General features: G+C 36.5%; 1 protein-coding gene across 8 annotated transcripts in view; it reads left to right on the top strand.

Moving 5' to 3' along the window:
• Positions 1-21,118, top strand: part of NCOA2 (nuclear receptor coactivator 2) — a 140,998-nt gene extending 119,880 nt beyond the window's left edge. For 5 of the 8 annotated variants that reach the window (XM_015887868.3, XM_015887867.3, XM_015887866.3 and 2 more), the window contains 12 exons: positions 3,345-3,555; positions 4,551-4,757; positions 5,362-5,577; positions 5,944-6,073; positions 9,400-9,565; positions 10,330-10,611; positions 11,172-11,261; positions 12,531-12,756; positions 13,548-13,725; positions 14,085-14,283; positions 15,527-15,616; positions 17,456-21,118. In XM_015887868.3, the coding sequence (XP_015743354.1) occupies positions 3,345-3,555; positions 4,551-4,757; positions 5,362-5,577; positions 5,944-6,073; positions 9,400-9,565; positions 10,330-10,611; positions 11,172-11,261; positions 12,531-12,756; positions 13,548-13,725; positions 14,085-14,283; positions 15,527-15,616; positions 17,456-17,467 (2,007 nt within the window). In that variant the 3' untranslated portion in view covers positions 17,468-21,118. The remainder of the gene's footprint in view (positions 1-3,344; positions 3,556-4,550; positions 4,758-5,361; positions 5,578-5,943; positions 6,074-9,399; positions 9,566-10,329; positions 10,612-11,171; positions 11,262-12,530; positions 12,757-13,547; positions 13,726-14,084; positions 14,284-15,526; positions 15,617-17,455) is intronic. The other 3 variants (XM_007427034.4, XM_015887870.3, XM_007427030.4) reach the window with 3 other exon arrangements.
• Positions 21,119-22,174: the final 1,056 nt, after the last annotated feature.

Here is a 22,174-nt window from a genome sequence, read left to right as displayed (position 1 = left end):
CCCCCAAGCTTTGTCATTTTCTTTCCACTTGTTGGCACAGATTTCATTCTCTGCATCATTGTACATTGTTTTAAACATTATTTGGTGAAAAAACTCTGTGATATTATTCTACTAGTACAAAAAATTATGGGAAAATATCCGAGAGAAACTATTAAACCTGACTTTTCCTTCCACCCTCTTACATACTCACACAGAGTTGTAGAAGACATAAGCCAGGTGAAAAAGAAGCTGGCATTGTGTACAATTTATTCTATGCAGAATGGACAAAAATTGGTTTTTTATAATTGTTTGCTCTGTGGGTTATTAATTTTTGACAGATAAGTTGGAGAAGGGTAGAAATGCTAGGCAAAGTTTCTAATGTAACGTATTTTCCTGTGCATTACATGGCAAGTACAAGTGACAGGTTTTACCTACATAATCTTTGATGTATAGAAGTGATTGTAAATTGAAATGGTGAATTTGGAAAAACAGTGCATTAGCTACATGAAAAACTGTGATGAACCAGGTAGATCAAATGCATCAATTCAAGGACTATGAAGTTCAGTACTCAGAGCAATTTTAACCAAGGTTCAAGTCTGGAACTTGCCATGTTCAAGCCTGGGACCCTGCTTGGGGACTTTAATGAACCCCAAAAGCCCATCCCCTTATTTCTCCATTTTTTTTTTCAAAATTACATATCTGACAATGCTCTATAGAAAAATAAATTTAAGGGAGAAAGTAGGGGTGGCCAGCTCTCCAAAAACAGGAAAGTCTCTTCCATAGAGAATGCTTATCTTGTTATTCAGGTTTGCTGGTAACATTTAGCTACAATACTTTGAAAATGCTGTCCTGTATCAAATTTTCCAGATAACACTCATCTAGTAAAACCAGCATATCACACATTTCCCTACCTTCATTCCACTTACTAGCTGTCACCATGCATACCGAAAGTATATAGAAAAACTGGTTGGGTTTGTCTAAATATTATGAGATGGTTCAGTGTTTGGCAGCAGTCCCATACTGCATTTCTCACCTCCACCCAAAATTAAGATGGAAATATTCCTAGCAATCAATAAAAAAATCCAGAGAACTTCTCCAGACTTTGTAGCTGGGCCAGATATGATCAGTGTAGTACATATATACAAGAGAAAATGATACTTAGGGAAGTCCTAGCTTCATGTATGTGTAAACAGTCAGCAAAATTGGCTAAAACTGTTGAAAAAGTCTGAGTCATAATGGAATACTCACTGACAACAGATCAGTATGCTTCAGCAGTGGAAGCTTCTGCTTCTTAAGTGTTGAAGATATTGCAGAAAACTGTTTAGATTACTTAGAAAAAACAAATTTAATCTTCCTGAAATAGCTTGTTTTGTTTGATGGATATCTTTACATTTATCAGTTTGTTCTGCAGTTCCACTAGATAAAGAACACCAGGACAAAAATATGTGAAAACAGAATTTATTCTGATTATGTTGACACTGGCCACTAGTCCAGACATTATCTTCTCTAAGTAAAGCAGCTCCTAAAAATCTCTGGCAGTTTTTTTCCAGCCTTGCTGCCCGAGAGCCTTCAAACTAGCATTTTTCATCAAAAACTTTGGATTATTGGCCTCGTGATCTGTCAAGGCCTGGGTATAGCATGAGAAGCCAGCAATTCCTTTACCACACTTATTGCTTTTATGTATGTGTTTGTAGAAACTACTCATTCTTAACATAATCATCTTTTACATTTTTAATTAATGTTATTTAATATTGTACAAACATAATAGGTAATGAAAAGTAAAAGTTCAGAGAAAATGTCTTGAAAGTATATTGTACAGTAGTAACATTTAATTATTTTTATTTTAAAAAACAAGCGTTTATTATTTCCAGCATATGGTATTTCTTACACAGTCCATTGTTGTCAGATTAGCCTGAGAAGTCCCAATTAGCCCAGTTACCAAGGGAGCTTCATGGTCTCCCAGTCCTATTTCAAGATTCTATTCTGCATGAATATATTTTGTTAGCCATTCTAAGGAAATAAAAGGAAGGTAGTTTCTAACAGCATTAGGTTTGGCAATTTTTCAGATGCTGCAAGGCACAGTTCTTGTTGTCTGGTTTGCTTATACCATTTCTAAAGCTATTGTTTTAAGAGGAGTAGAACTCATCTTCGGGGGGTGGGGCTGTTAAAACACAATCCTCTAAACACAATAATCACAATATTATTAATTTAATATTATATTAGTTTTCCTTTTTGTATTTGACCTGTCATGTTCAATAATGCCATGTTTTGCTGGATTCTTAAGAGTCTTACAAATGACTTGCTTAGTGTTATTTGGGTTATTAATTAAAAATTTTGTACTAAAAATACACCAAGTTCCAAAATTATTACTTCAGCTCATAGATTGAGGGCATGGTAGTAATATATGTGCAAGAGATGCAAGCAAACACGCTCCAAGTGATGATGTGTTCGCAGAAGAAGCACAATGATCACTATGCCACATTTTCCTTGTTCCATTTGAGAATAAGTCCCAAAGCTATCCTGAAGTAGCGTGCAAAGTTATGAAATACTCAGATTTACTACTCTATAACTATTTTGTTGGGATTAGGGGGGATTACTGCCTATTTAACTTATATTTACTAACACTCTATGACTTTCCCACTTTGTTCTTCGCAAATGTGTGACAACTTTGGAGGAATTTCTCTAGACTTCTCTCAGCCTGGAAAGTTTTTTTTCATTCAAAGATTATCATATGTTGGGCAATAGGACATTCCTTCAACTTCTAAGTTTCCAGCTGCAAAAGTACTTTCTTGTTATATTTTCTTTTGTCTTTATTTCTTTAAATTGTTCATATTTTTCTGTCAGTGATGAAAAGTCCAGATAAAATGTAAAAGGTTTTTAACCATGTGGAAGTAACTATCCTATAGAACATTTTTAGTCCTGTTATAACCAAGCAGAATTACAGTAATGACAGAGTGTTGGTTTCTGCTGAACAAAGATTCTTTGTTACATCCACGGAAATCTGCATCCTCTGCCCTCCTTGGAGATATCTCTGTGCCAATTCCTGGCTAAACTGCAGACAGAGAATATTACTAGTTTGTTTTTAACAGAGAGCTATAGTTCATCTATTTTGTGCTTCCAGAAGGCACAATGGTAAGGAAACTTGAAGACTTCGGTTATGTGTGTCCTGGTGTATCCCCGTCTAATCTAAGTGAGGCAAGAGTAGATACTTTTCTTTGTAGGAACAGATTGCAGACATCCCAACTGATGGCAGGTGTTTTGAATGCTGAAGGTGTTGATTCTGTTTCCTGGTATTTTGGTCTAGTCACAGTTAAGAGGACTTGACCTATGAAAAACACATGTTTTCTTTTCCAATTTCATGAAAGCCTGGCAGCGAGCTTGATAACCTGGAAGAAATTCTAGATGATCTACAGAATAGCCAATTGTCACAGCTTTTCCCAGACACCCGACCAGGTGCTTCAGCAGGATCAGTTGACAAACAAGCCATCATCAATGACCTCATGCAGATTACAGGTGACAACAGTCCTGGCACACCTGTTGGATCCCAGAAACCCACAGTGAGGATCTCTCAAAGCAGTGAGTCTGAACTATTTATTAGGTTCTAGAAACAGATAATAGTATTATTGTAAGAGAAATAAATCTTTTCAAAAGTCCCTATGCCAGTTTCAGACTGTTGCTTTGCTTTAAGTCTCCAGTAAGCAAACAGCACCATCTGCTGTTCTCATTTATAGAATCACAGCATGGTGAAATCCTCCAACTACAGTAACAGACTATTGTTTAGTTTAGAAATAAATAGATCACTTTAAATTTTATTGAAATTTACTTTATTTCCATCAGTAATATGTGAGATTGTCACATGCTGATGATTTGTACTATACAGTGAAATCACTAAAGAGCTACATGCTATAAGCTCAGTTCTCACTGAAAGTTGAAAAATAGAAGTTTCTCTCTAAGTGTACTAATCTATAAAACATTATGGTATCAGTAAAAAAAGAAGAAGAAGAAGAATTCGTATCCAAGCTCTAAAGTGAAACCCTCAACAACTGTGATTATTACTTAAGCAGGCAGAGAAGGGGGCATCAAACACATTTTGGACTTTTCTCTTGCACATAATACAGAGTTAATGCTGTGAGATATGTTTTTAATCCATACAAGTTAGGTCTTAGGGAAACTGCTATATTTTCTGTTAAGCTTCATTCCTTTTAAATGCAGTATTCTATTAAGTGACAAGAGTAATATTACATGTATATCAAAATAGAGCTTGGTGTATGAAAACAATTTTATAAAGATTATCAAGTCAGAAATGAATGCAGGCACCTCCTTGTCAGGCTTCCAGCTAAATGATGGATGTTAGGAAGAGTAGATGGTGGAGCTCCTAACTTAGTTGGAGATTCTCCATAGATTCACCTGGAAGGCTGAAAAGAACTTTTGTTAAGTGTCTGTAAATGTCTACATTTTTGAAGCACAGTTTTTAAATTAATTTGAGAAGAACTTTACAGTAAGTATTTATAATGTAACTTTCAAGGTTCCTAGTTTTTCCCCCTTCATCTTTTCTTTCCTGTGTTGTTTAGCTTTTACCAATGCAAGACAAGCACAGTTGGGAAGGATGTTACCAAACCAGAACTTGCAGCTTGACATTACTTTGCAAAACCCACCAGGTGCTGGAACTTTTCCACCCATAAGAAACAATAGTCCATATTCAGTGATACCTCAGCCCGGAATGATGGGTAATCAAGGAATTATGGGAAATCAAGGAAACCTAGGGAATAATAATCCAGGTAAAAAAAAAACTTTTTTTCTGTAATAACGCATTGCTTCTAATCTAGAAAGAAGTAGAACAAACAGATATCTTTGACAACAGTGATCATTCATCCCTAGCAGTACCCTAAAACCAGCATCAAATACATTGAATTTGGAACAGCTGAAGTGATCAGTTTTGGGAGACTATGACCCCATGCTGTGCATTTTTATTTTAAGGGGAATTTCACTGAATTCAGAGGGGTGTATTTTGATGTAAATGGTTATAATATTGCAGTCTTAAAGTATAAGCCTACAAATGTTTGCCTAGAAATAAATTCTGCCTGAATTATTTGAGGGCTGATAAACTTAGTCTGATAATACAACTATTGCTAGTTTTTTAATTACGGGAGTGCATATTTTACCAGATTATTTCTTAGAGCACATATTTGTGAAGAAAGTATGTATGTTTAGCTCAGGTACCTATCTGTAGCTCAAAACTGGCAGGGGGCAGAGATGTTGCTGCTGAAATGCCAAAAGCATGCTTGATGCTTATGGCTTGACTTATGAGTTGATTGTGAAAGTGGCATCAAAAGCAATTTAGTGCTGTGCTCAAGCTGTAGTTCCTTATGTGTGTTTTAATAGGCATGATTGCTGGTAATACTCCTCGGCCTACTATGCCATCAGGAGACTGGGGAGGCCAAGGTGCTGCTGTGAGGGTGACCTGTGCTGCAACAACAAGTGCCATGAACAGGCCAATCCAAGGAAGCATGATACGTAACCCAACGTCCAGCCTTCCCTTGAGACCTAACAGTCAAGCTGGTCCAAGACAGATGCTTCAGTCTCAAGTCATGAATATGGGTAAGTTGGAGTCCGGTCGTAGTAGGCACAGTTTCAGTAGAAACTATATTATGATATTAAAAGGAATGACAAATGCATTTTAATTAGATACAAATGCAGCAGTGGGACTTCAATTATACAGTAGACAAAGTACATGCTAGAATGTTTTTGCATAACATGGTAAATATATAAGAATATATTTCTATTTTCCTTTGAAGCAGCCTTATTTGAATTGAATTTGGTTCTGACTAATCCCAATCCAAGCATATGCAAAAATATTCCTATATAGTGTTCAGGGAAAAATATACAATAAGTAGCAGATTGTTGGCTTTCTGAAACACCTATAGTTCCAGTGGAATTTTATTTGTCATGGTCATTGTTCTTCAGGTGCTTCAGAACTGGAGATGAATATGGGAGGTCCTCAGTATACCCAACAGCAAGCTCCTCCCAATCAGACTGCTCCTTGGCCCGACAGTATATTGCCCATAGATCAGGCATCATTTAGTAATCAGAACCGGTAAGTCTTTTACTTAAAATTCAGTACTGAATCATTGTAAACACCTGCTGATAGTTAACTGTTTTGTATTTTTTGCTCTATTTAATTTGTGCAGTTTCTATATACAGTTGTGTGAAAAAGAAAGTACACCCTCTGTGAGTTATGTGGTTTTATGTATCAGGACATCATAAAAATCCACACATGGCTTCTCCATTTTGGCTTTCTTTTTTTGTAAAATAAATGATGACATGGTGTAATATGTCATGGGTTGTTGTTCATCTGAGGTTGTATTTACCTACTTTTGAGAACTGCTAAGGACCAGATGATTTTTATGATGTCCTGATACATAAAACCACGCAACTCAAAGAGGGTGTACTTTCTTTTTCACACAACTGTATTTTGTTATTTTGAGCTGCCTTGATACTGTTCATTGGACCCAACAGTTAAAATGTTTTTATAAATAAATAAACTGAGGAAAAGGAGCTATAGGTGTTTTATTGACTGCTATTATTATTATTACTTGCTACACTTTTCACTGTTGTTCAATACCCATCTTAATTTATCCATTTCTGTTCACTCAGAAGACAAACAGCTGCTTTATATCAGTAAGAATTCACTTCCAGTGATTATGCTGATCTCAGATATTTCTCTCCAGGCTTAAGGATAGAAGCAATCTTTCAGGCTGATTCTTAGCTAAGTACAGTTTGTACAGCTAGAATATATATGCCATGAACTGCCTTAGAAATATATGGTGGGAGAACTGGACATTGATGATTTTTATATACTCATAACTAGTATTTAGCTTTATTACCAATTTCCAAATAGTACTTCAGTTTGGTAGTTACGTAAGTAAGAGGAAGCTAAGTAAGCCACCTGAGACTCTAATGGTATGATACTTAACTTCACCCTTTTATTGAAGACTGCAATAAGAGGTTAACCCCCCCCCCTTTTTTTTGAGTATCTAGCTAAGCAGGCCCACACCCAAGCTCAAAATGACAGGCACCAGGTTTCTTCTTGGAAGTAGCAGGGCCTCTTCCTGAGGCTCCTAGTCTTTCTGTCCCATGATGTGAAGCCGCTCTGCAGCAGCACCCATTCTAGTAGCCAGAGGAAGGCAAAGAAGACAGCGAGCATCCTTGGACTGAGCCAAGGGTATTCCTGGAGCTGTGACAAATTATTGGCAGAGTAGAAAGGGGCTGGCAACTTAGAATACACCAACACATCATCTTTCCTCGTTTTCAGATGGCTCACCATGTGTCTGTTAGCTAAAATAGTGCAAGGAAAGTGGCCATTTCCCACAGGATGAGAGATGAATACATTGAAATTTAACTCAATTTGATTGAGATTAGAAATTGAATGTCTCCCTTATTCATTCTTAAATTAAAAAAAAATATCAGGATCACTGTCTTAGGCAATCTTGTTTTAACATTTTTTTTTTTAATTGAGCTCTTCTGGAGGGTATTCGGGTTGCATTCATTAAATTGCTGGCTACTGGACAGTTTATTATGTTTTATATGTTTACATGTTCCTAATTTAAAACTAAATGTGGATGTTTTAATTGCTGTGGTATATCCTGTGTACCTCCAAGAGGCCTTCAGGATTGCAGCAGAATAAAATGTTACAATTTTTTTTTTAGTATTATATTTTATTTTATTTTTTATTATTTTAAATGCTCTATTGATTCTATCCCCAAATTGTTCAAGGTAGCATAAAATCTGTTATGAAACTATCAGTATTTAACATTATGTAAAACCGTGTAGGTACAAATTACTACCCTAACAAAGTCAAACATAAAGCAAAATATTTAGGCAAATGCATCCTCACGCTACTGATTTGTAAATCTAGGGCACTTCCACATGGAGTCCACCCTTTTCTGGTCTCACATTGTGGTCTGTGTTTGGCAGATAAGCCAGTTTATTCCAGACTCAGTAGTCTTTCTGTTTACAGTGCCAAAGTTCTGAAGAGCTTTTGGACAGATCATTTCCTCATTAGTGGGAATTTGGCCTACTTCACCTTCCAGTTGTTAGGGTCCAGCCAATCTGTACCCTCAATCCACAGAGGTTCAGTCACTGTATGAAACAAAGATGTGGTGCCTCAACAGTTTTGCATCTCTTGGTTGTTTGGTAGTTCATTTGCAATTTAGCAATGTATACAACATTAAGTTAAACTCTGGATGCATTGGCACTCACAGAATGTTATAGTTTACATTCTGTCATTGCACAGCTGAAAGAACAGATTGGCTGATAGTGTTTTCAGCATGTCAAGGTTAATAGCAGTGGAGTTGATCATTGGTCAGCTTCCAACTGCGTTGAGCAATTGGAAGTGCCCCTAGATTTCTCCGTATCTCATATCTGCTGCTGAATGTGTAATTTAGGTTATAACTATAATCTGTTTGTATTAAGCAATGGGCAGTAGGTTTTTAAAAAGCAGATAATGGCAGTGACACATAATAACAGTGGGATAATTCTAGTAGACTTTCATTTGCACAACAGAATGTCATCTTCCTTCCTTCTTACGCATGTCCCCAATTCTGTTCTGTCATTGGTGCTCATTGGACAGCATTGAATACAACCAATAGTGATTCCTTCATGCCAGCAATTTCTTATGTATTTTATGAACTGTGAATTTTGTATCATGACTGTAATGTGTTAAGCACTTAATTTTTTCTTCATGTGTAAGATTTTGTATATATGATTATACCAGCAACTGCCTTTTACTGTTTGTTAATCTCTATTTTAGGACTAAGTTGATTTCATCTCCTTTTATGATAAAATATTACTCAGTTTCAATTATTTCTTAGTTATCAGGAACTCCTAATAAACTGTTTATGTAAAGAATGAGAAGCAAACTCTCATGTTCTCTGATTTAAATGATCTGATTAAGGTTCTTAGAAGTCATGTAGCTTGTTACAAAATTAAGCTGTCAAAATAGAATACATTGTCATAAATATGAACAGAATGTATTGGTGTAAATCAGTTTACATCATCCCAAACTGATACTGTTTAGCAGGTACAGCCATCATGTATTAAAAACTGGAAAGGGAAACAGTTTTTCATCTCAGTTCCTGAATGTCTGTACAATTACATTCAGGTTTTGATGCTGAGAAACTTAGGAAAAAAAGTCTGTGTGTGTGTGTGTGAGAGAGAGAGAGAGAGAACTATCACGATGAAAAGTATTTTGCCATTTTAAGCAGGATCTAGACAGACCTGTGAGAATGGTTGAGTTTGGTTTCAAATTATTTGCCCAACTGAAAAACACTCCTAATATATGTGACATCCAATTAATTTGGGATGTCTTAATAGTAAATGTTTTTGCCCTTCAAATTGCTCACCAAGCCATGTCCTTTGTAGGCAGCCATTTGGAGGCTCTCCAGATGACTTGATGTGTCAGCATCCTGCCTCTGAGTCTCCAAGCGATGAAGGAACTCTCCTTGATCAACTTTATATGGCACTAAGGAATTTTGATGGTCTAGAAGAAATTGATAGAGCTCTTGGGATACCAGAACTTGTCAGCCAGGTATTGCTATATTGGATATTTCTAAAAATGTACATGCAAGCTTTCTATGTCATGGACTTGAACTTCCTGAAATTAATATATGAAAATAATTTCCTTGTTTAACACCATTCCTCATCTGCTGTACAGTGCTGCATCAGGCAATATGCTGCATTGATAATATGCCTCATGTCCTCCAATATGATTGCTATTGTAATGACAATATAGGGAATGATAGATTATGGTTTGCTTTGTATGCCGTGGCTTCTGGCTACTTGACATGGAAGCAAGTCCTTTCTGAAGTGACACCTGTACAATGAAGTAACCATGTTCTCTTGAAACAGCAAGCTAATGCTAACATATTTTAAACATTTCTTCGTTTAAAAAAAACCTCTCTTTTTATGTTGACTTTTCCCAGCTAGTAATTCATCTAGTATGGGCTGTTTTATTTTGTGATATTGTTTTTAAAATGTATATTAACAGAAGATTTTTTTTAATGGGAAATTGTCCAGAAATATTTTAATAAGTAAGTACATTATGAGTGGACAGAAAAGGCTTCAGCATGGAAAATAAACTGTCAGACAAGCTGCATTACAGAAAACTGTGGGGAAAGAATTAACCTATCTATCTGTATCACTTTTAACCCTAGGCTGCTTAGAGTTCTATCACAGCTGTCACGGAATCCAAACTGGGTTTAGGTGTCTCAGCTATGCTTCTCCATGTTCTCTATGATGTCATATATACAGGTTCCAAATATTTATGTATATTTCTTTGCTTCTGTTCTTTAGCAGAGCCAAGCTGTAGATCCAGAATCATTCTCAAACCAGGAACCAAACATCATTCTAGAACAAAAGGCACCAGTTTTCACACAACAGTATGCATCTCAGGCTCAAATGGCCCAAGGCAATTATACACCAATGCAGGACCCAAACTTTCACCCAATGGCACAGCGGCCAGGTTATGCAGCACTACGGATGCAGCCTAGGCCTGGTCTGAGGCCTGCTGGTATAGTACAGAACCCGCCAAATCAATTGAGATTGCAATTGCAGCATAGGCTTCAAGCACAGCAGGTATTTTTTTTTTTATGTTTCTTCAATTCTTTGACCAGCACCATGATTGTAAATGGCTTCCGAAATACTTCACTTTATATATGAAATAAATGTGAACATACCTGTAAACTTTCTGATACTATTTAGTTTCATCCAGACTACTGAGTTCTTTTATACTTCCTCAGATCTAAAGTGATGCTTTTGATAATTGCTTAATGTTGTAAACTGTTTAATCTTGCAAACTATAGGGCATATATCACTTTGTTTTCTTGAAATACCCAGAAGTATTTCTATAGATAAGTTTGTAAGATATTATATCAGAGCATGTGCTTGAATTTAAAAACAGTCTCCAGAACAAAAGAATAATTCTTTCCCTCAAAATGGCAAAATCCATTTTTACAACATTTTTTTTCCTGGGTTTTTACATGTCTGCCCCTGGGTACTGTTGATGCAAGTAGCTATTCAGATTGACCTGTGTAAAAAATATAATCATGGTTTTATCAAAGCAGCACTTTCATAAAATCCATTCCTTTTTCCTATTGTGTTTGTATATGTATGTTTTTTTGTTGTTGTTTACTTAGAATCGCCAGCCATTGATAAATCAGATTGGCAATGTTTCCAGTATGAACCTATCTCTGAGACCTGGAGTACCTACACAGGTGAGGGAACAGGTACTGCCAATTTTTCTCTTCTATAGAATTTGTACTCTATGTTTCATAATTTATGCAACTGCAACATATGTTCTAGCACTGTATGAAGTCATTAATTCAGCTTTTTTCCCCCAAAGTCCCCTTCAGAAACATTACAGTTCTCTGTAGAGAAGAAAATTGGAAGTTTAATCACCCTTCTTTAAAAGAGTATACCTTAAATTCAGGGCCAGCTTAAGTAGTGACTCTATGAAAGAGTGTAGTTCTGGGGTGCAATTTTTTTTTTAATTTAATAATTAAAAATTTGGAGCACATTGTTTGGAACATAGAATGTTCTAAACAAAATTTGATTGCTAAGCAGCCATTTCTAATGCAAAATGGGCTGTTTTGAGTGTTTTGGAAGTCTTCCATAGCTTAAAACAGCTCTGTTCTGAGCATGAGACATTCTGTTTCAAACATGCAACACTCCCCAGATGTTTAAAGCAGTCCATTTCACACCTGAAATGGCCACTTTGCCAAGGCAGGATGTTTTGAATTCTAAAATGTTTGCTTCAAAATACTTTGCACATCCCTAAAACATAATTAGAACCAATTGTAATACAAACCATGTGAAAAACATTTCCTGAAATAACTTTAAACAATCCTTTCCATGGAATAGTTCAGTGAATCCACAGCCTATCTTAATAGGAAAAAACAAACAAACAGAAATACTAGGAAATATTTGCATATACAGACACACCTCTGCCTTTTTAACCAATACATTTCTGTATGATATAAGATAGAACTGATTTCCTTGGAGAGCTCTTTTTAGAATTAGTTTTCAAGCAACAGTTTGAGAGCTAGTCTTAATTTGAATATTTATATGAATCAGTGATTTGTTTTATTTGCATATCAGCAAAATATATAATGTATGTGTTCTGCATTTGCATGTATGTGTGTTTATAAATCTCTCTGTGTATGTATGCATGAATATGAATGAACAAGACCTCTAATGAGCTTGTCAATTTGGAAATTGGTCTCCTAAAATGGACATTTTTTAGTGGTAGAAGATATGCTTTATATGCTAAAACTCACAGTTTCAGTACCCAGAATCTTTAAGTGGAAGGAATGGAACAAGAATGGTGCAAAATTTACAGAATTTACAGTGGTTAACTAGATGTGTAAATAATCTGCAGTATGAGCCAATTCTGTGTTCATTTCCAGAAACAAAACACTCATCTGGTGTGTGGCAAATCAGACTCTGAAATGATTTACCAGTCACTTACATTGATAAACATTTTGCTTTCCCTGTAGGGAAATATTAATTCACAGATGCTAGCCCAGAGACAGAGAGAGATACTAAGCCAACACCTGAGGCATAGACAGATGCACCAAGTTCAACAGCGAACTCTGATGATGCGTGGCCAGAGTATGAATATGACACCAAGTATGGTGGCCTCTGGGGGTATACCAGCAACAATGAGCAACCCACGGATTCCCCAGGCAAACACCCAGCAGTTTCCATTTCCTCCAAACTATGGTATTGGTCATCTTTCAATTTTTCATCATACTTTACTGCCTATCAGTTTTCAGTTTCTACTTTGGACTAATCTAGCTCACTGAGAATGTGGAAAATAATTGTGGAATGAGGAGGGCAAGGAGGTATTCAGCTTGCAATCCTGCCTTTTTAAAATTCTATTTAATTATCTATTTGCACAAATTTTATATTGCCTGAACTTTATATCTCAGTAAAAACAACAGAAAAAGTGTTTTTATTATGAAGTCCCTAAGTTAAAATCAAAATAAGAGGGTAGACTTTTACCCCAAATGATTTCTGTCAAATGTCAACCCTAAAAGTATCCATGATTTTGAAGCGGGTTTTTTTACATGTTGTTCAAGGTGTTCAGTATTGGGTATTAACACCCTGTTTTTGTCATACTGTACTGTCATTTTTACTTATTTAATGAGATTGCTTGGATGTTGCCTGTTTTTTCAGTCTATTTTTTGTATAATATATAGGCATCAACGCCTGGAAGAGTGGGGTTTCTTTTTGGAACACTCTTCTTGAATATAGTCAAATAAATGTCTCCAGCAGATGTCACTGCATGCTATTGATCATGATAAGGGCAAATTAAAACAGTAAGAAGCAAGGTCTGCAGCATATGTGATAGGAAAGCAACAATAAGGAACAATTGAAAGCTTTGTTCTTGTCCAGTGAAGCCTCTTCAAGTAGATTTCACTGTGGAATCCATAATGAAGGAAATTTTGTATTACAGCATGTAGTTCTAATCGTCCTGCAAACATGATTGAAGTTCCTGTTATCTTTTCTAGGAATAAATCAGCAGCCTGATCCAGGCTTCACCGGAGCTACCACTCCACAGAGTCCCCTGATGTCCCCAAGAATGGCTCATACCCAGAGTCCTTTGATACAGCAGTCTCAGGCCAATCCTGCCTATCAGTCCTCTACAGAGATAAATGGATGGGGACAAGGAAATATCGGTGGAAATAGGTACATTTCAGGATTCAGAATGCATTTTGGCTGCATTTTATAACCTCCTGGTTTGGATTACTGTCACATAACCTCTTCGTGCACTCCATTCACCAACTACCTTACAGTGGGGAGCCTTTATAACTATCTGTAATCTTGCTCTGGCTATAATGTGTTCAGAGCTTCATCTGACCTAGTAAGAGATAAAGAGAATCTGGTTAAACCAAAAGCATAGATCAGGTTCTTGTTATTGGAAGTGATCCTTATGTGCATACAAGTGTACAGCTGATTCTTTGAAGAGTTCAGGAATATTTGAAGCCTAGATAGCTTGTAAATGGGTCTTTCTGATTCTGACATGGCCATTGTACTTTATCCTGCAGCATGTTTTCACAACAATCTCCACCACACTTTGGGCAACAAGCAAATACCAGCATGTACAATAACAACATGAACATCAATGTATCCATGGTGGCCAACAGTGGCGGGTTGAACAACATGAACCAGATGACAGGGCAGATCAGCATGACCTCTGCAACCTCTGTGCCTACATCAGGGTTGCCCTCCATGGGTCCTGAGCAGGTGAGAATCTCAGCCTGGCATACTTAAAAATAGAATGATTTTTTTAACATCAAAATATTTTGCTAATGTTGTATTATAAATCATACTGATTATATTAAAAAGTATGGGCTTCAGTAATGGCTCATTCTTTTTATATGTGTGCAGTATAGTCGAATTTCCAAATACTTACCACTATATCCAAGTCATAGGTTGGCAACCTGCAACCCAAAGTCTGTAGTCCTAGGCCCAAATAATAATTTCCGGGAAGAGCTACCTGCTCTTTTCCTGCCAGCCTTCTGTTTGGGAATTAGAGAAGATGATGTCAGAAAGAAAAAAGAGAGTGAGAGGCAAGACGACAAGTAGAGAACAAAAGGTGATATGTAGCCCCTTTCTCCAATCAGATGCCAGCTCCACATAATGCCCGTGCTGGTTGAGGTTTTAGGGTATTGTACTCTAAGACATTGGAAGGCACTTATGGGTATGGGGACAGTTGGCTTAGGTATGTTAGACTAGTTTACTGAAATGCAAGTTGAGACTAAGAAAACACAGTTTTGTAGCAAAATAAGAGATTTGAGTCAGCCTCCTTCCATACCCCTGTAGCTAGAAGTACTGTATTAGATAATCTGGCTCTGTTGTTTTTTTTTTTTTAATCAAACTGCCATCTTAAACTGTGTAACTTTAATGTCATTCTATGTTTATAAATTATAGTTAAATTAATGATTTTTCAGCTTTATTTATTTATTTATTTATTACTGATGTTTCTACACTGCTCTACTCCAAAAGGCCAAGTGTTTGTGATAATTCCAGTTTGCTCCCTTTGTTTAACTTATTTAATAGGTATAATATGCATTTTTAGTCATGCTTGTATACATTTAGTGTATTGTAAGCATATCATTTTTCTTCAAGCCCCTGACAAAGTTGTATCTCCTTGAAACATATTGGGAGTCAGTTATAATAAAGCATTCTTTCATTCATTTTTCCATTCATTTTATTCATTACTCATTTTCCATCTTTTCCATCTACCTCTTTTTGCTGTCTCCCCTTTCATAACAGCAAACTCAAAATAAGTAGGCAAAACTTGCAGTATAATAATAATGGGCTGTAGGAAAGAGAAAATAGTACAAGATAGGCATGATACTAAAATAGACTGCTCACCTATTAGTGGAGGGTTCTTTTATTAAACAAAAGGGATATGAGTGAGATTAGTTGTTGTTTGTTAAGTCTTCTGTTTCTGTGACTGAGTTAAAACATTGTCCTTTCTTAGGTTAATGATCCTGCTATGAGAGGAGGCAATCTTTTTCCAAACCAGCTACCTGGAATGGACATGATAAAGCAGGAGGGAGATGCATCACGGGTATGAAGTAATTAATATTCCAACTGTGACACTAGCTAAATTAGGATGGGTAACCTTTTGATGACCTAGGGCTTCACTTAAGTTTGGTGATGGTCTAAGGGCCATAGTGGAAGGAGTTGCTATGCAAAATGGTTAATGGTGTGATTTTGGGGTGGGGGAGTTAAATGATATTATGCCAGAAATTTATGAAATTTCCATTAAAAATGGTTGGACACTGCTAGCCATTTTCAATAGTCATGTTCGGAGAGAGCTAAAAAGGCGCTTATGAACTGATACAGTCCTGAAATGTGAAGTTGTCCACCCATTTTAAATTAAGTTCAACTGTTTCCTGGAGGAAAACAATCTTGGACTGTTATTGAAGTAGTTTGATATATGTATAAGTAAATCAGACTTCTGATACAGACAGTCCCCTACTTACAAACAGGTTACATTCCAAGAGGCTGTTCATAAGTCTGTTTTGTTCATAAGTCCAACCAAGTAAAAAGTAAAAAAAGAGCGGGGGCAGGAGGCAGGGCAGTGGCCTGGGCAGAGGACCCCTGTCTTCTGCTGCCAATGCATCGCCAGGTGAGGCAGGAGAGGGGGTGGTAGCGGAGGAGAGGGAAGCGAAGGACGAGCCATTGGAGTACGGTGCACTCTGTTGCCGGGTGAGGCAGGAGGGGCAGTGGTGGCTCCTTGGGTGTAAGATGAGCTGGTAGGGCATGGCACACTCTGTTGCTGGGCAAGGTAGGAGACCTCCGCCCCCTGTCCTTTGCCACTGCCCCCCTCCTGCCTCACCCAGCAACGGAGTGCGCTGTGTAAACTCATCCTTTCTGGGAACTCCAACTCCATGCAAACCTCCAATGTAAACGAGGAAGGGAAAAGGTTAATTTGCAGTGCAGTGCAAGCTAGCCCTTTCCCACCTTCTCCCGACTTCCAGTTCCAACTTCCAGCCCGACTTCCGTTTCTGACTTCCATGTCCATATAGTTTGTATTGGTGGAAGTTCGCAACATGAAAGTTTGCAAGTAGGAGACGGTACATGCTCAAAAGTTTGATACATATATGTGCTGAAGTCCTAAATGTCTTAGGGCTGACTATCTGAAGGACTGCATGTCCTGTTAAAAACCTTTCTGATTGTTAAGATCTGCTGGAGAGCCAATTTCAGTGGCATCTAGGAGAGGGAGCTCTCCTACATGACCCCCAGGCTATGAAATGCAGTTCCTTGGAAATTCAGCTTGCCCCCTGTTCAACGTTTTGATAATCGTTACTTACTTATTTCATCATTTATTTATTCATTCAATTTATACTGCCACTCACTCACACAGTGACTTTGGTAGTTGATAAGTTAAAAAAAAATCACAGTACAAAAGCAGCAATTATAAAAAAATACATGTTGTGATCAAACGTGACATTCACCTTATACCAGCTCATATGTCAACCTGGCCTAGTGTCTGGAGGAAGAACCAGGTCTTCAAGGCATTCTTATAGGCTGGCAGGATTGCAGCCAGTCGATTTTGCAAGAGAAGACACATTCTGGGTCCCATCAGATGATACACTTTTACTGATGGGTCCTAGAGAATGCCAGGTCTTTTGTAGGACTGTAAGGATGCATCTTTTACATCAAACATTTCATTGTTTGTTGATTTTAGTATTCGTTTTATGCTTCTAGATTTTCATTCATTCATTTATTCAGTCATGAATTGATGGGGTTTAATTTTCTTGCAGATTGTTTCTTACTATGTCTTATGTTAGCCTGAGAGCTCTCATTTTTGTTCTAATGATTTGAAGTTAGCAAAAGATAAAAGCATAGGCTTACTTAAGTTTTTTTTTATGAATGTTGCTTGCTTTCTTTGGTCTTACAGAAATATTGCTGACCCTGAAGATTGTCTGTATCTTCAACTGATTGGGCTCCCCATTCTGAACTACTTGCCAGTCTGAAGAGCTGCGTATGTCTGATTTGCCCCAACTTTTCTGCCAGCACTTCTGCTGCAGAAATGAGAATTTAGTGCTGCAATCAGAACAGTGCCATTATTGAGTGGCATCAAACCTTTCTTGGTGGAAGAGCAGTCTCTTCTTTGACAGTCTGAAGCTAGCGTACAGACAATTGCTCAGCCTGTTCACTGCATTCACCTTAGTGCAACTTAGATCTCTCCTGCAAAGTAAATGTTGATAGCCAGTTTTCATAAACCGTGTCAGATTGAATGTATTTAAATGTATGTATTTAAGGAAAACCAACCATGCTCTCATTCTGTTCTGTTTTAGTTTTAGATTTTTATATGTTTTCTTTGTTTTCCTTAGCTACACAGTCAGGTGCAAAGGATTTAGTTTCATCTGGAAATCAATGGTTTGTATTAGAACGTTCACTCTGTGACGTAGGGAGTAGACCAAATTATGACTTCCAGAGTGATGGTTGATAAAATGTGGAGAATAGATATCTAATCTAGTGGCTAGATATGCTGTTCTATAAAACAAACTTAGTTTTGAATAGATCTAAATCCATTTGAATAGGTTTAAATTTTTAAGTGGGCTAAAACATCCTGTGAGAGGGCTTTCTAAAGCTTTTTTAACAACTTTGGGATAAAATCATGAGTCAGTCACATAATTTAAGTTCCCATGTTGATTTCAGCTTCCTTAAAGTTAACTAATCTTAGCACCCCTGTTCTCCTGCCTTCACTTGGACTTTCTGATAGAGAAAAGTGTAACCCAATCATAGTCCTAGATCTGTTACCTAAGCTCTAGGTTGCAGGTAAATTAGTTGCTGAATAATTTCTTTAAATAAGGGTGCATTTCTTGGTGATGGAAGTGGCAGGATTGAGGCATGATATCAGAGCCAAAGGCATCTGATTTAAACAATTTTTCTATTTTCCCATCTCCATATGTAGGGAAAACAATGACTTAAGCTATAGCAGATATCACTACAGAATTAACCATCATGTGTTCAATTATTTTGAAGCAGTGTGGACTTTGAGGAAGTTTTGTAAGGTACATACAAAACAGTTTCTATGTAAACAAGCAATAATTTAAGTTGAAGATTTTAGTGTTTTAATTGTATAATTTTGTGAGGTATACATGTTGTGGAGTTGATTTCCAAATGAGGTACTTCAGTATTAAATTAGATATCTTCATAACTGTGTGTGTCTCCTGGGGACAAAAATGTGTTTTGTAAAGGATTACAATGCCTTGATTAGACCTAATTTGTAAGCTTGAGACTTCTTTTTCTAAATGCGATTCTGCTCATAAGTCATTTATCTAACCTTATATGCAGCCACTGTAGGAGCCAATTCTTGACTTTTTTGTATGTTTATATTCTTTCGTAATAAACTTAGCAAAACTGTTGTTCAGCAGACCACTGCTGAAGGTGGTTATACTCTTACCAGCTGTGGTCTGAGTATCTTTTAGTATAAGCTGACATCAGTTTTTGAGGACTTGAAATATCAGGAAACTGATTGTTTTCGACCTCCTTCTGTTCCCCTCTACACTTTCGTACCTGTAACTCAAATTTTAGATGTTACTTAAAATGCAAAGCATTTTATATTTTCTCTGTCAATATTCATGTCCTTGGAAATAGACAGCTTGTTATCATGAAACCTGGTGTTTGCATGCAATGAGAGTTAAAATATACAAAGAAATTGACTTTCATAGAGTGCTGAAAAGAACATGTTATGGAATATATAGAATGCATTTCAAATCATCTGTTTCCCATTGAGTGGCTTTCCTATTCCTTAGAGGGGAAAACTGTACTTCTCACTAGTCACCAGACTCAAAGTAGCTATTCAAACACCTGAGCCATCTGGTGAAAACAAAAAATGTCAGCCCTGAGCTCCATATTATTGAGAGAATATGAATATATATATACACACACACACATACATACACGCGTATGTATGTGTGTGTGTGTGTATATATATATATATATATATATATATATATATATACACGCACACACACATACATACACACATATACACGTGCATTATCTGAAGATTAAAGGGATTATACCATTCTAAATTGGATGATAAAAATAGCTTTGAAATAGATTATTTTTCAATCATGCTTCAGTAGATTAGCAGGCAAATAAATTATTTTAAATAAGACCCAATTCAAAGTATATTAGCACCATCTATTGATACTTTTAACTGAGTATAAAATGGAGTGTTTGTATTATCAGAAATGTCCAGGGAATCATTGATTTTTCCTTTCATTTAAATTAATTAAAGGCAGTGGGTTTAAGCATTTTCTGAGTATAATATTCACACTAAGTACAAGAGTAATGATGCCAGGTCAGTTGTTTTAATTTTTTTATAATCAGTATTTCTTATTCAGTAAATAAAGTTGCTAAAGGTAGTAATTGGATTTATGTTGGAACATCAGTGTTCTCATACAAAAAAATGTGAAAAATTAAGATGTATTAAGTTAGAAAAATATACAGATAATTCTACAGGGCAAAGAACCATTCCGCCAAGTCCAGGTAAGGTGATAATAAAACATCTTGTTCAACATTTCCCTAGTTATTTCAAACGTTTCTCAAACTTAAAAGATTGCCCCTCCCCCTCAGTCTTTCTATTGGTCTGTATTAACTAAACAATGCTTTTTGCCATTTATACAAAGCATTTTTAATCTGTATTTTTAAAAAAACAGAGTTCATATGGGCTTAACACATGAAAAGATGGTTCAGCTCTACTTGCAAAACCCAAAGATACACAATCAGTTTTGAAATGCAATTTAAGCCATTAATTGTTGGTGTGACTTTAAAGTTTTCTAGTATTTGTATGGTAGTATTGCTGCCTAAGAGCAAAAGCATTCTCTGCACAAAAGAAAATTACTGTAGTGGCTTTGGTTTTTAATTAGATTTTTCTCCCTGGTGTTTCTTTGTAGACTAAAACAAAATCTTTTCAGTTTCTTACTACAGGTAAAGCTATGTGCAAGAACCTCAAAATGCTAAAATCTAGCATAATGCCTTAGATCTGTTTTTAAGTCTTGTATATTCCTACATAGCTGTCTGATGTATTATATTTGTATAGTGAATTGTGTACAATTTTGGAATAAGCGCATCATCACTTAGCTTTCAGTCGTTGAATAGAGATGATGGACACATTACTTCAAACATTGACTTTTTTTCCTTTTGGTCATTTGTGAGTTTTATTTGTACAGTTCCTCATGAAGTTACATCTGAGATGTGTATGAGTGTGTGTATATGAAAAGATTATACAAGGGTAAAACTAAGCAATATATAAACTATGGTTCTTCAGGAGAAAGCTTACAGTGTTTTCAGGTTGTGATTTATTTTCAAGACTGAGTTAACTCTGAACATCACTTTGTTCACCTGCATTGATGTTTGTATTTCTAGTGTGAGCAGTTTATGCAAAGGTAGATATATTCAGAGAAATTTTAAATACATTTATGCAAGTTAATATTGCTTTGCTGATGCTATTTGCTTATTTGATGTTAAATAATGCTATTGTAAATAAAGAATTCAGTTATTGCATCATTTAATAAATTTTAATGCCTTCGGGTTTTACATGGTTTTAGACATAGCAACATTTCTTTTGTTGTGCCTGTTGTGTGTGTTCACAGCTGTACCAGAATGGTTTGACAAACTCCTGTTCATAAATAGCTAAGTGGGAACCAGATTGAATCCTAATCTCCACCTTCGTTGCCTAAGCATCTTTGCTTTAGCATTGACAACTTCCACTAATGGACTCTTGACTTGGAGAAGAAGTAATGCAATGCTGTAGTATATGCCTTGGAAAGAATAGGTTATATGTGGGATTTTCATAATTAACAACATCGCCTCCTAAAACACCCTTGGCTTTCTGCCTAACCTTCCTCTGTCTTCTTCAACTATCTCTCTTGAGTGTGGTCTAATGGACACAAGAAGAACTTTAAGGGGTGATCACTATCCAGTCCACACTTGTAAACTTCCTAAATATGACTGCTTGGCTACTGTGTGACATAGAAGTTTATTGGCTCTTACAGGTGCTTAGATAATTGGGGGGGAGGTATTAGTACTCTTCATGTGCCAAAAGGATGTCATGTGGAAGGTCACGAAACCTATTCTCTATCATTCCAAAATTTAGAATACTACAGGAAGTGAACATTCAAATCTCAGGAAGCCATCCTGCAATAACAGGAACTGGAAAATTGCTAGATGTGTTCAGAGTATAGCTATCAATCATGAATGCTTACATGTGAATTTAATTTGCATTAAAAATTGGGCTCGGGACTGGCTAGTTCCCTGGTTTCAAGCATGCCCTGCCCCAAAGAACTGAGTAAAGGTTATATTAGTGAGAAGGCTATATGAACATTTTTACAACTAAAATAAATACAGAGCAGTTCCTTTAAACCAATAGGGTATTGACATACAGAACCAGTAGAGAGTAGTTCATGATCTGCTGGTAGATCTCTAAGTGCTCAGCAACAGATTTCCAAAGGTCTCCGACTCCCAGTAGTTCAAAAACTGCAAGTAAACTGAAGGTTAAGAAAAAATCTGCACTGATTTACTGAGCATTTCACTCCAATATTCCTTACCTATAAAATAGTTTAAGTCAAAGAGCACAATGAAAAATAATAGGACTAAAATT

This window comes from Python bivittatus, unplaced genomic scaffold (assembly GCF_059951505.1).
Source record: "Python bivittatus isolate LINGU-HERP-01145 unplaced genomic scaffold, Pbiv_v1 ctg000840_np1212, whole genome shotgun sequence".
Taxonomy (NCBI): domain Eukaryota; kingdom Metazoa; phylum Chordata; class Lepidosauria; order Squamata; family Pythonidae; genus Python; species Python bivittatus.
The sequence above is the reverse complement of the archived record's forward strand: the minus strand, read 5'-3'. Positions and strand labels throughout refer to the sequence as shown.